The following is a 13,173-nucleotide window of genomic DNA, read 5'->3' on the forward strand; positions in this document are numbered from 1 at the left end:
CTTTACCTTTCCCTGTAGTGAATGAAGTTCTGATTTCACCACATTCATGCCAACACCTGGTATCTGATTTTTTGACTCCAACCATCTTGCTGAGTGTGTGGTTTTGATTTGTATTTCCCTGAATATGATGTTGAACACCTTTTCATTTGCTTATTAACTATTTGTATACATTCCTTGGGCTGCCTATTTACTGTTAGGTCGTAAGAGAGTTTTATATATTCTAGATACAAGTCCCTTAAAAATACATGATTATGCTGGGGAGATAGCTTAGCTGGTAGAGTGCTTACCTCACAAGCACAAGGACCTGAGTTCGAGCCCCAGTACCGCAAAAAAAAAAAAAAAAAAAAAAATTTAAAAATACATGATTTGAAAATATTTTCTTACCTTTTCTTCAAGGTGTCCTTTGAAACACAAAAATTTCTTTTCTTTGTCCATTTTAATGAGGTCCAATTTATCTATTTCTTCTTTTGTTGCCCATGCTTTTGATATTGTATCTATTATTTCTATGGTCACAAAGACTTACCCTATGTATTCTTCTAAGTGTTCTGTACTTTTAGCTCTTAAGTCTTTGATCCATTTTGAGTTAATTTTTGTATATGGCATGAAGTAAGGGTCCAATTTCATTCTTTTATATGTGGATATTGTTATTCCACACCGTTTGTTGAAGAGTATTCTTTCCCCAGTGATGGTCTTAGCATCCCTGTCAAAAATCAGTTGATCATGGATATACAGCCTATCTTCAATTAAATTTCATTGATCTACATGTCTGCATTAAAGGACCATATCAACTTGATTTCCATTGCTTGACAGTTGAGGTTTGAAATTGGGAAGTGAGTCCTTGTATTTTGTTGTTTTTCAGGATTCTTTTGGCTATTCTAGGTCTGCTCTGCTGGCATTACAAGTTGATTTTAGAATTCCTACAATGAAGTCAGTTGGGATTCTGGTGGGAATTGAGTTGAATTTGTGGATCAATTTGGGAAGATCTATCTTTTTTTTTTTTTTTTTTTTTTTTTTTTTTGTAGTTGTAGATGAACAGCATGCCTTTATTTTGTTTCCTTATTTTTGTATGCAGTGCTCAGAATTGAACCCAGTGCCTTTACACATGCTAGGCAAGCATTCTGCCACTGATCCCCAGCCCCAGTGCTAACAGCTATCATTTTAACATTAAGTTTTCTGATCCAAGAACAGTGATGTTTCAGTTATTTAGATCCTCTTTAATTTATCTGAATAAAATGTTACAGTTTTAAGTTTTGTACTTTTGTTACATTTATCCCTAGTTTCTCATGCTATTGTTAAGTGGAATTGTTTTCTTAATTTCATTTTCAGATTTTATACTGGGGTTCTTTTTAATTTATCCTGCTTAAGGATTTTCTTTTCCTCTAAGCCTGAGGATTCATTACTCATGCATTCTGGCAAATCTTCAGCCATTATTCCTCTGTTTAGGTCTTCCTAACTCCCTGCCACACTCCTCTCCAGAGTTCTTCACCTTACTCACACGTCATGTCTTTAATGATGTCCAGATCTTTATACTCTAGGATGTTTTCTGGGCAATTCTCTCCAGCTCCTTATGTTTAATTTATCTAATAAATTAACATTAATTAGATATTTAGAGCACAGAAAATATGGAGAATAATACAATTCTCATTTACTCACCACCCAGCTTTATCAATCTTACAACACTTGTGTTGGCATTTCAAAAGTAAAGCACCAAAACAAAACAAAATAATGCACCAGATTGTGGATGTGGCTCAGTGGTAGAGCTGCTAGCATGTTGTGAGGCCCTAGGTTTACTTCCCAACACTGTCACAGAACAAAAACAAAATCAAACAAATGAAAAACACCATAGATTTTGTTGAAACCCACTGATTACTGTTTCCTGCCAGCATCTTGCTTCCCTAAGGTGACTACAATCCTGAATTTGAGGTTTAATATTCCTATGGGTGTCTGTGTATCTCTGATATACTGTATCTATATAGTACTTTTATTTTAAAGCTTCATATAAACATACTACACATACCCTATAATCTTTCAGTCAACATTTTTAAGTCACCCATGTAACAAATATGACTAATCCATACTTTTTACAGTTTTGTCTTCTATGACCATGACTACACTCAATGTATTTATCCATTCTCTATTGTTGAGCACTTAGTGTCTCCATTTTTTACAAAATATTTTTAATAAAGTCCATATTTTAAAGCAGTTTTGGGGTCAGAGAAAAATTAAGTGGAAATCTCAGAGTTCCCACATACTTTGCCCCTACACATGCATAACCTCCTTCATTATCAGCATTTTGACTCAGAGTGGTACATTTATTCATTTACTTACAAATGATGAACCTCCATATTGACATATCATTATCACTCAAAGTTCATGGTTCACATTTGGGTTCACTTTTAGCATACATTCTATGGGTATGACAAATGTATAATGACATGTGTCCATTATTCTAGTGTCACATAATTTCACTTCTTATACATCCTCTTGTAGTTTGTGTACTCATCCTTTCCTCCCCACTAAACACTAGCAACAAATGACTTTTTACTGTTTCAAAGTTTTGCCTTTTCAGAACGTCAGAGCTGGAATCACACGCTACGCAGCCTTTTCAGACTGGATTCTTTCACTTACTAATATGACTTAAGGTTCTTCTAGGTCTTTTCATTTCTTTTTAGTGCTGAATATTACTCCACATCTGGATGTATCAGTTTATTCTTCACCTTCTGAAGAATATCCTGGTCACTTTCAAGTTTTGGCAATTCTAATGTAGTGGTATAAACATCTGTGTGCAGGTTTTTTATAGGGACATGTTTTCAACTCATAAGGGTAAACACTAAACACTGGATCATACGACAGGTATAGGTTAGTTTTACAAGAAACTGCCAAGCTGTCTTCCAACGAAGCTATACCATTTTGTGTTTCCACCAACAATGAATTAAGGTTCTCATTGCTCCCCATTTCATCAGCATTTGGTGGCATTAGTGTTCTGGATTTTGGCCACTTGTAGTAAGTGTGTGGTGGTGTCTCACTGTTGTTTCAGTTTGCAATTCCCCAATGACATGGGATGTTCAGCATCTTTTTATATACTTATTTACTGTCACTATTCCTTCTTAAATGTGGTATCTGTTTGAGTTTTTGCCCATTTTTCAATCAAGTTGTTTGAATAAAGATGTTTGAATCAAATATGTCTCTTGCAAATACTTTCTCCTACTCTGTGATTTGTCTTTTCTTTGGATGTCTCCAATTTTTCATGATCAATGAGAATGCTATAATAGATATTCAAAACTACATGGGTTTTCTTGGAACATGTATTAAGAATTTTTTAGGTGGGCCTCTATAAGTGGAATTTTTGAAATATGAATGTGCTTATCTATTTTTGACTTCAGTAGATAATGCAAAATTGTTTTCAAACATTTGCACCAGCTTCTGGCTATGAGAGGTGCAATTTATTAGCATTTCTATTGCTCCATACCATTATCAACAGTTGGAACTAACTTTTTAATTTGTGACATTTGATAAAGGATGAATGGTGATTCAGTATTTTAATCTGCATTTCATGGATTGATCCAGACATGAATTATTTATATTTAAAACATTCTCACTTATGGTTTCTGCTTTTTCTGTCTAGAAATCTTTCTCTACCTTAAAGTCATGAAGATATTCTGTATTTGCTTCTAAAACTTTCCAAGGTTAGGATTTCTAATTTATACTATAGACTTTTTAGCATATGCCAAAAAATGAGATGAATACAGTTTTATTACCCCATTTATCTACAAGCTCCCCTTTCCCTCAATGAGTTGTAATGATGCACATGTTATATATAAATTTTCCACATATGTGTGGTTTTGTTTCTATATAAAATGATCTCTCTCCACTCAGGCTGCCTTACATCACATCTCTTAGAGGTCTGACTCCTAGTTACCATACTTTTTGTGTTTTTTTGTAAATAGGATCTTTTTTCTATTAAATTGTTTTTTTTTTTGCTTTTAATTGGTCATTATGATAAAATGTTCTACATTGCTCTTACAATCAATAACTTTGCTAAAGAGTAATTCCATTATTTTTTAGACTGCTCTTGGATACTTTTTGTTTACCTGTGTCTAATTTACTATTTATCTTTTAATCCATTCCAATGATCACTTCTCCCTCATTAGATCCACTTGGGCTCTGTTTCTAATTTGTTCATTCCTTTTCTGTAGTCATTATTCTTTTCAGAATTCTTTCATTTTCAACAGACAGAGGATCTCTTCAGATTGTTCTATGATCTCGAGCAATTGGGAGGCCATTCCTATTTGCAATATTGCTAACTTTCCATCATGATGAATCTATTTCCTCAGAGTCAAAACTTCTTTTCCTCTATCAACTCTTTTTTTGGGGGGTGGGGGAACCAGGGATTGAACTCAGGGGCACTCAACACTGAGCCATATCCCCAGCCCTACTTTGTATTTTATTTAGAGACTGGGTCTCACTGAGTTGCTTAGGGCCTCACTTTTGCTGAGGCTGGCTTTGAACTCACAATCCTCCTATCTCAGCCTCCCAAGATGCTGGGATTACAGGCTTGTACCACCACACCCAGCTCTATCAGCTACTTTTATCCATCCATTTCCTCCTAAGTCTTGTAGTAATTCATGATATTAAACATTTCATGTTGGCTAGAACCAACATTTCAATGCTTATTAAAATGCATACGAATTTGCGCATTCTAAAATTTTCCAGACTGGAACTTAAGATTAGGAAGGGGTTAAAGTCAGTGCTTTAAAGAGATGGTTTTATTGGTTGTAGCCCAAGTCTTAGGATACAAACAAAGCAATGACTCTCATTTCAGGGTCAGTGGAACTGGAAATTGTGATCTTCCACAAAGTTGACAGGATAACAAAAAGGAACAGCTTGATGTCCTGCACTGATGCTAGCTAAGAATAATGACGTTTACTTACCATTGGCAAAACTCTGTCCAACATAGTACTGTAATTCTTTGACATTTGTTTTCGTCTGATTTGTAACAGGATCAACGTAGTCTTCAGTTGCTGTAACATTCAGAAACTGACTCTGTTGAGGGCTACATGTCAGCTCGCAAAACAGGTTCATTAGGTTATAAAAACAGGATGGACATCTAAAGAAAAGGCAAATTATATTTTGCATGATCTCACAGATAGGGCCAGCACAAATATGATTTAAAAACAAAGAAAAAAATAAAAAATAAAGCAAATAAATATTTAAAATTCACTGAAAAGGGATAAATGAGTTATCATGAGAACATATTTCTTTCTTTCTTTCTTTTTTTTTTTTTTTGTGGTGCTGGGGATCAAACCCAGGGTCTTGTGCTTGCAAGGCAAGCACTCTACAAGCGCTCTACCAACTGAGCTATCTCTACAGCCCATGAGAACATATTAAAACCACAAATTCTTAACTTAAAACCTCCTGTTAAATTAAGTAACTTTTAAAACTGCTCTCCTGCAAACTGCTGTAATTATTATATTAATTTTGTTCAGATGTAATTTCAAAAAGAGCAAGATGATTTTCTGAGTTCTGTGCTTTTGTAATTTGCAGATGTCTGATAATTCTGCTTAAGAACAAAAGGGAAAAAATGAGTGTTTCCACATTAGCATTTTCACCTTATAACCTATTGAAAGACTTTCTTCAAAGCTCTAGGTAATCCCAGGTCTTCCCAAAACACAGCAGGATCTCCCCATGACTTGTGAAAACAAAAAGAACAGCCAGCCTGTGTGTTCTTTGGCTGCATGCACTTCAGAAGCACAAGGGACAGCTGACTGATGTCCTTCGTTGGGGTTCAAAGTTTAAGCTCCTAATGCTGACTTGTTATGTGGCACAGGGCTGTGTCTCCCTTTGGTCCCCTGTTACCTGCAAAGCCTACTGCTGCAATAGCCTTCCATTCTCACAAGATTAATAACCGAGATTATTTGTTAGACTGACCCAGTGCTAGTGATCACGCGTGACAGAATTAGGAAGATGTATCCCACTTTTCAAAAGCCGCTGCTCCAGTGAAGCAGATAGATACACACACAGACTTTATTTCAGGAAACCTGTGCTTTACTGTGACAAAAACCTGAAACTTCAATCACTCTACCCTGATAGGGAGTGTATAGTTTTCTACAAATCTCTTGCCATGTTATTTCATTTAATCTCTATGATTATGAATTTTAACAGCTGCAAAGATTCCATGTCAGGTTGTTTCCTCATTTGCTATTATAAACAAAGCTTTGGTACCTCTGGGGAAAATCTTGGCTATCCACTGATGTTTATATGAATGCCTCACTTGGAATGGGTGCTAAATAAACGATTTGACTGAATGACAAAGGGTCCAATCTGGCTCCAACAATGTCCAGCAGCCTTCCATAGGATATAATGACCCGATTAGACTCCCAACTTCTACATTATATTATATGATGTCCTGGGAGAAGAACTGAGTGATGGTTTTCTGCTCTGTACTATTAAATTCTGGTAAGAAGCAGAATTCCTGCAGTGGAAGCTGGCTGGTGCCCTGCCACCTGCAGTGGTACCGGCCGAGAGTATTTCCCCCTCTTTATATTTGCTCCCCACTTTAGTGTGCTAAAGTCTGAAAACTTGACAAAGACAACACAATCTTACTTGTTTTTCTGCACATCTGAAAATTGCTAGACAGGCCTATGGAGAAGAATACCTATTATGCAATCCTCTTTCACTGGTCTGGGTCATGAAAAACAGACGAACAGAATATGAACTTTGACAAAACTGGCCAGCTATGCCAGAACAAGCTGAAGAGTTACCCAAGGCCAGCTCTAGTGAGGACCTGACTCCAGCACATCAGTTCACCACAGAAAAAGGCAAAACAACATGCAAAGCAGGGGAGGTGGGCAGAGGGAAATGATCAGAAGACTGCACAGGTGAGGGATCAGGGACCTGAGCAGGACCACTGGGAACCTCTCTTCCCCAGAGTGCACAGACACTCTGACCTGAAAGAAACTAGCACACTGTGCAGATAGCCTGCAGAGTCAGGGCATGTCAGAGGAAACCAAGTCACAACTCTGGATGTAACTGGGAAGAGAACCACGTCTACCATGATTACTTCCTCTGCTTCTGACAAGTCCTAAGAGTGCTTTCTTAAAAGAGGACATATCAAAACTCTTACTTCCCAAGCAGACCACAACATCACTGGTTAACAAGTAGCTAAAACCCACTGGCTGTGTTTGCCTGGTGGTCAGCCTACCTGGACAGAAACTGTAGAGGCAGCTGCAGGTTGTCTTTCAGGGTTCGCAGCTGCTGAACATCACAACAGAGACTGACGTTGTTGAAGAAGAATCCGGGACACAGTTCCTTTCAGAAGACAGAGTAGAGTACAGATATGAGAGTAGCACTTGGAGTAAGAAGGCCATTCCTCAATGAGAAAACAGTTCCACTCATGTAAACCTTTTCAGTGCCTGAGGGTAAGGCACGTATTTGGAAAGTTCTTGCAGAATTCTCTTGAAAGGCTATCAAATTTACTATTCATAACCTAGGAACTCACAGGTAGAGGTGGTAGAGACATTTCAAATTTTATTTTTATTTGGAAGCTCTTTCTCCTCACCTGACAATCACTTTACCTCTTCCTACATTTTTTATTTAAGTTCAACCAGAGTACTATTTATGATTTCCATTAGTCACTTCAGCTAAAGTCAAAACTTACTGATTCTGATGAAAGGAATAAGTAGAGATCTACTATCATGTCAATTTGCCTTTTATTATGTCAGCCTCTAAAATCAATCTTTCCACCCCAATTTTCCAAAATCTTTTCCAATATCCTTGTGTATCCAGAATGGTTAAAAATGAAAACAGAAACAGAACCCTGGCAGCAGCCAAAATTCACATGCTCTTGGGGAACACAGAGAGATCACTAAAATACACAAGGAAAGAGGAAGTCCTATCTTCTTAATAGCAGTCTGTTCAACTCCTGAGATCTAGGAACCAAAAAGCCAAGTTCTAATATATTTTGCAGAAGTTTCAAAGAGTAACATTTGAGGTACCAAGGTCAGTATCTAAATAGTAACCTGCTATTGGGAAACTACGAAAGGAACAAAGTCAGTGCCTGAAAAATTAAACCTCTGTAGTTAGGTTATCCTCTCTACACTGTGCATTACAGATTAGAGTCTGGGATAAATTTAGGCCTATTAGTCTCACCTCCACCCACACTGTGCCATAACATTCAAGGTTTAATTACAGAGGATCTTGCAATCAGCATTTTATATGCCTAAGACAACAAACTTACCTGCACTAAGTCATACCCATCTTTCGGCAGTGGTTTTGGTGGCCCAGAATATTTGCAATTGTACCTCTTATCCCCAGATGCAATTCCACACTCTCCATACCAAACACAGGACTGTAAAAACACCTACAGAAAGTTAACACAAGACTAGGTGTAACCGGGGTCTCAATGAAGAAACATATTTCAACAATAAAAAGTGCTCACTCAAGTACCATTACAGAAACTTCCAAGGCTACCTGCAAAATGAAGTGACAGCAAGGGGCACATTAGACATTTTGAGAAATAGTAATAGAAACAGACCAAATGCCCAAGATGAACTTGTCAAGTCAATAAAGTAGGAAACTGAAATTATTTATACAATTTCACCTTTTTGCTTATTTAAGAGATGTTACAGTTCCATGTAAAAATCACTAAGAATCACAGGATAGAGGAAGGATGGCATGTGAGTTAGCAATTACTGAGACACTACTTTAGCACATCTGCACAAGGAACTACTAAGTTCTAAAGAATGAAAGAATATTCCCACATATATTTAGGTTAATTAATAAGTACTTCATAAGTAACCTGAAGAACAAAACCATAAGCATCAATGAGCAAAAGGAAGAGCAAGAATGAACATTGTATCCTTGGGACTTAAGTAGAAAGCATGAAATGTATGTGCTAACTTGAAGGAAAATCACCTAAGCAATCTAAAAAACAATTTTAAAAATCTCTTACAAAAAGATTTCTCAAGAGCCACTCATATTCCCCATGTGAGAGTCACAAGGATGTCAGAAAATTCAGAAGTGGGGAGGGTTTGGAGTGAATCAGCACCCTGTTCCAAGGACACTGCCCAAAGCAACCTGACTCTTGGTATCACAATGGACTCAGACAGTCACAGAGGACCCAGCAAGCAGGCCCACTGGCTTGTAACTGTCTGTCCCACGGTGAAAAACAAGAGACCAAGAAGCAAAACCAGGTTCTAAAGATGCCTGGAAGAAAGTCATTTAAAAAGGTCTCAAAAGAAGCAACAGCAGGAGTCCTCTCCGGTGACAGTGGCACACGACCTACACACATGCAACAAATCAAGTCAGCCTGTTGGTCCCCAGTGTCAAGACAGAATCCCAGGACAGTTCCTGAAGCCCTGAAACATCGAAAAAAAATAGGCAGGAGGCTGGGGAGTGCATGTCTGGGGGAACCTGAGGAGTCAATATAAGCTGTCCACTCAATGTATCCTTCAGATATTCTAAAATAAAAATTACCACTTACCCCTCTGCTTGACTCATTAAAAGTCATATGTTTAGGCCACAAGGGAGGGAAATTAGACAAATGAGGAAGTAGGGAGCCTTCAACAAAGCTCATGTGCCAATCCTCTGTCAAGAAGTTGCATAATTCCACCAACGTTTCTATATAAAAGATTCCCAATTGATATTCTTAAAAACATGGAAAATCTAAAGAAAGTGTTGCAATTCTGGGTTTCCAACTAAAATGTCATTGCCCATCTAATTAAAAATTGAAAAGGTGAAAGCTGATTACAGAGATGGAATCAACTGTTGATAATGACATACAATTTAATACAAGGGATCCCTCCCAAGACCTCATGGAATTTTCAACTGACTGGCTGGCCATTCACGCTGGTCAACAGCAGGAGCAGGAATGAGTGTTAAAAGGAAAATTCCTTAGACCAATTGAATTTAGAAGCGTTTATTGGGGCAAGACAAAACAAAACCAACGCAACACATCTTGGCAGCTCCCAGAACCAGAGCAGGTTCTGAGAGCGTCAACAAACAAAGTGATCAGACACACTTATGGAAAGACCCAAGTCGGGGCGCAGAAAACAATCTGCTACAGCTTTATCAACCAAACTGTTACTGCTTATTTAGTTAACTGGTTAGAGGACCTCCTACAACCAACCAGAACTCAGTGACTGCAACTAAACTCTACACTGCTTTGATTTACTGGGCCCCGTCCAACCCTATGACCTCCCACAAATTTTAGTTAAAAACAGGAACCCAGTCAACAAACCCAGTCCTGGCATGACCACGCAATAGGCGTCTGGAGCCTAAGTTTCCCTTCCTCAGCACTTGGTGTTACAAAGGCAGAGCAAGATGACCCAATGCTGATTAGCTTCCTTCTTACCAAGATCATCCTTCATGTCATTTATTTTGAAGCAAAGTACTGTTTTAACCCACCTGGGGGAAGAGGGATGGGGAAAGGCAAGGTATGGAATGCAGTCAGGAGCTTCTAGGTTCTGATCCAAAGAACTCATGACCTGGTCAATGTGCTTGTTGAGTTCCATAGGGGACCCCACCTGGGACAGATTACTTAAAACAACACCGAATAGAAATTTCCCTACCTGTGAAATGAAGTTCATTTTCTCTGCTTATCTCACAGGTTCAGCATGAAGATCAGATGGGAGAACACACATGTGTATATAGCAAGTACTTAGTAAACTACAAGGCAAGTTTCAATTAAATGTCAAGACTTATTGTTAATGTCTTCCAACTGTTTGCAACCTTAGTTAAGAGGTTCCAAAGATCTGAACAGAATAAGACACCTGAGGTCTTTGTGAGTCCAGGAAATTTGCACTTGAATCACCACACTTTGGTTTACTTTAGTCACAAAATCATCCTGCCTACAGCTGCAGCCCTAAGCCAGTGGACTCAGAACTACTGACAAGGTGCTCTCTGTGTTCCAGACACTGTTTTATATCAACCCAATTAATCCTAATGACAATTTGATGTAGGTGATGATTTAATGGATTTTTATTATATCCATTTTACAGATGCATAAATGGAGGCACCAAAACACTCAGAACTTCTCCAATATCACCTAGATAGTGGCCAAATCAGGTATCAAACTAGAGCACTCTGGCTCCAGAAACAGACTCTCCATAGGTGGATCTGGGCAGACAGGGCTGGGACATGCTCATCTCTGCGACCCATGAAGACTCTAACTGGCATCCAAGTGATTGGCCTTTCAGTCTTGAAATCACCAGTGTGGTGGGGAGTTTAGACTTTACTGACAAACACTGTGGATATACCCCAAAATTCCTTGGGACTCTCATAGTAGCACATGCTAACACTAAGACTAAGGTATACTGGGCAAATAAAGCTCATACCGGGCACACGCTTCCTTTTTAAATGAAGCACCTAATTTCCATACTTAAAGCTGAATTCACAACGATACAAAAACCCTGATTTTACATTTAATAATATTCTCTTGAGAAAGGAAGTATCACATCTAATATTGAAATAAAATCCACTAACATTTGAAGTACCATAGCCAAAAAGTGCACCTACTTAACATATGAACTAAGTTCCGGAGATAGGTGGTCTTAATAGCTGTACATAATGTGATATACTCAGCATCACTGAACAGGGGTAAAAAATGGAAATTTTTATGTGTGCCAAAAAAAACAAAAAATGCAACACACACACACCCCACAAACAAACCATGTGCTCAGAGAGGTCCTTCACTATATAAAGGTAAAGCCCAACGGCAAGAACTGCAGTACCCACATTCTCAGTTACTACTCTGAGGTTAAGAGGATAAAAACCTGTCAGATCAAATAAGATGAAGAATTACGGGCATGAGTGTCACAGCACATACCAAAGTCTTGTTAGAGCTTGATTTACGTACCGGGGGTGGGGAGTGTAACAGAATATTTGAGACTAGGAAATTTTAAATAAACAAATTTATTTGGCTCATAGTTCTGGAGGCTGGGAAGTTCAAGATCAAGGGCCTGCATCTGAGGAGGACCTTCTTGCTGCATCATTCTGTGGTAGAAAGCAAAAGGCCACCAGAGAGCACTCGAGAGGGAAAAAAGCTGAACTCATCCATTTGTTAGGAACCCACTCTCATGACAACTAACCCACGCCTACAATAATGGCATTAATGTACTCATGAAGGCAGAACCCTTGTGACCTAATTCTCTTTTAAAGGCCCAGCCTCTCGAAAGTGCTGCACTGGGGATTGTTTCTAGCACATGGATTTTGGGGAACACATTCAAACCACAGCCAGGTTTAAGTTCAAAGAATGATAATTATTCTTCTCAGTTCTTCTGGTGGTCATATACCAATCTGTTTTTAAAAATATTTTTTAGATATTGATAGACCTTTATTTATTCATTTATTTATATGTGGTGCTGAGAATCGAACCCAGGGCCTCACACATGCTAGGCAAGAGCTCTACCACTGAGCCACAACCACAGCCCCCATATATCAATCTTACAGAGTTATTTATAACCATAAGAATTATCTTGTTTAAGCACTTTAAAATTTTGCCAATTCCTAAAATATTTTAAAAAGATAGCAGATTTTATTTACAAATTAATATACATTCATCACAAATATCCATATATCACAGGTGTTTATGAAATAACACTGAAAATTCTCCCTCATGTCTCCACCCCTTATCCTACTCTTCAGATTTAACTAGTGCTAATTTATTAGACTTAGGTCTTCCTGGCTTTTTAATTTCTCCAAACAGGTAAACATAAATAAATATATACATAAAACATATACAAGTATGGTGACTTTTAAAATGCTTGTTTACAATTAAATCTCAACTACCTCCCAGATTGGCTTTAGGATCTATCTGAACTCCTTTTAACTATGCTTATCCAGATCTGGAAGGCCAAACTCCAGTCCTTGTCTCCAGCCCCAGAAAAACAAGCCTACCCATTGTTTCCTCCACAGGTTTCATTCTTACCCATCCTGGAACGCCCTCCCTAATTATGCCTTCTTCAGAGCCTCTCCCAAGGTTCATTTCCTCCACTGAATTGAACTGTGACTCCTTGCACCTGGACCTAATTCTGGTGCTCCCTAAGTAAAGAAAGCTGTCCTTGAACAGAGGCAGCACTGGGCCGAGAGCCTGGAGCACAGAGCATCCACCCTCTTCCTCCTGCCAGTGAAGCACAGATGTTCTATGCCAGAATTTGGGTGTGCACTATTTCTGTC

At 38.3% G+C, this 13,173-nt stretch overlaps 1 protein-coding gene across 1 annotated transcript in view; it reads right to left on the reverse strand.

Moving 5' to 3' along the window:
- The window catches only part of NPC1 (NPC intracellular cholesterol transporter 1), a 47,111-nt gene that overhangs the window by 27,092 nt on the left and 6,846 nt on the right, over window positions 1–13,173 (reverse strand). Inside the window, exons 2-4 of the mRNA XM_079108633.1 lie at window positions 8,237–8,359; window positions 7,202–7,308; window positions 4,932–5,107 (exon numbers count right to left, since the gene is read on the reverse strand). Coding sequence (XP_078964759.1) covers window positions 4,932–5,107; window positions 7,202–7,308; window positions 8,237–8,359 — 406 coding nt within the window. The remainder of the gene's footprint in view (window positions 1–4,931; window positions 5,108–7,201; window positions 7,309–8,236; window positions 8,360–13,173) is intronic.

Source organism: Sciurus vulgaris (assembly GCF_902686455.1).
Source record: "Sciurus vulgaris genome assembly, chromosome: 13".
NCBI lineage: Eukaryota > Metazoa > Chordata > Mammalia > Rodentia > Sciuridae > Sciurus > Sciurus vulgaris.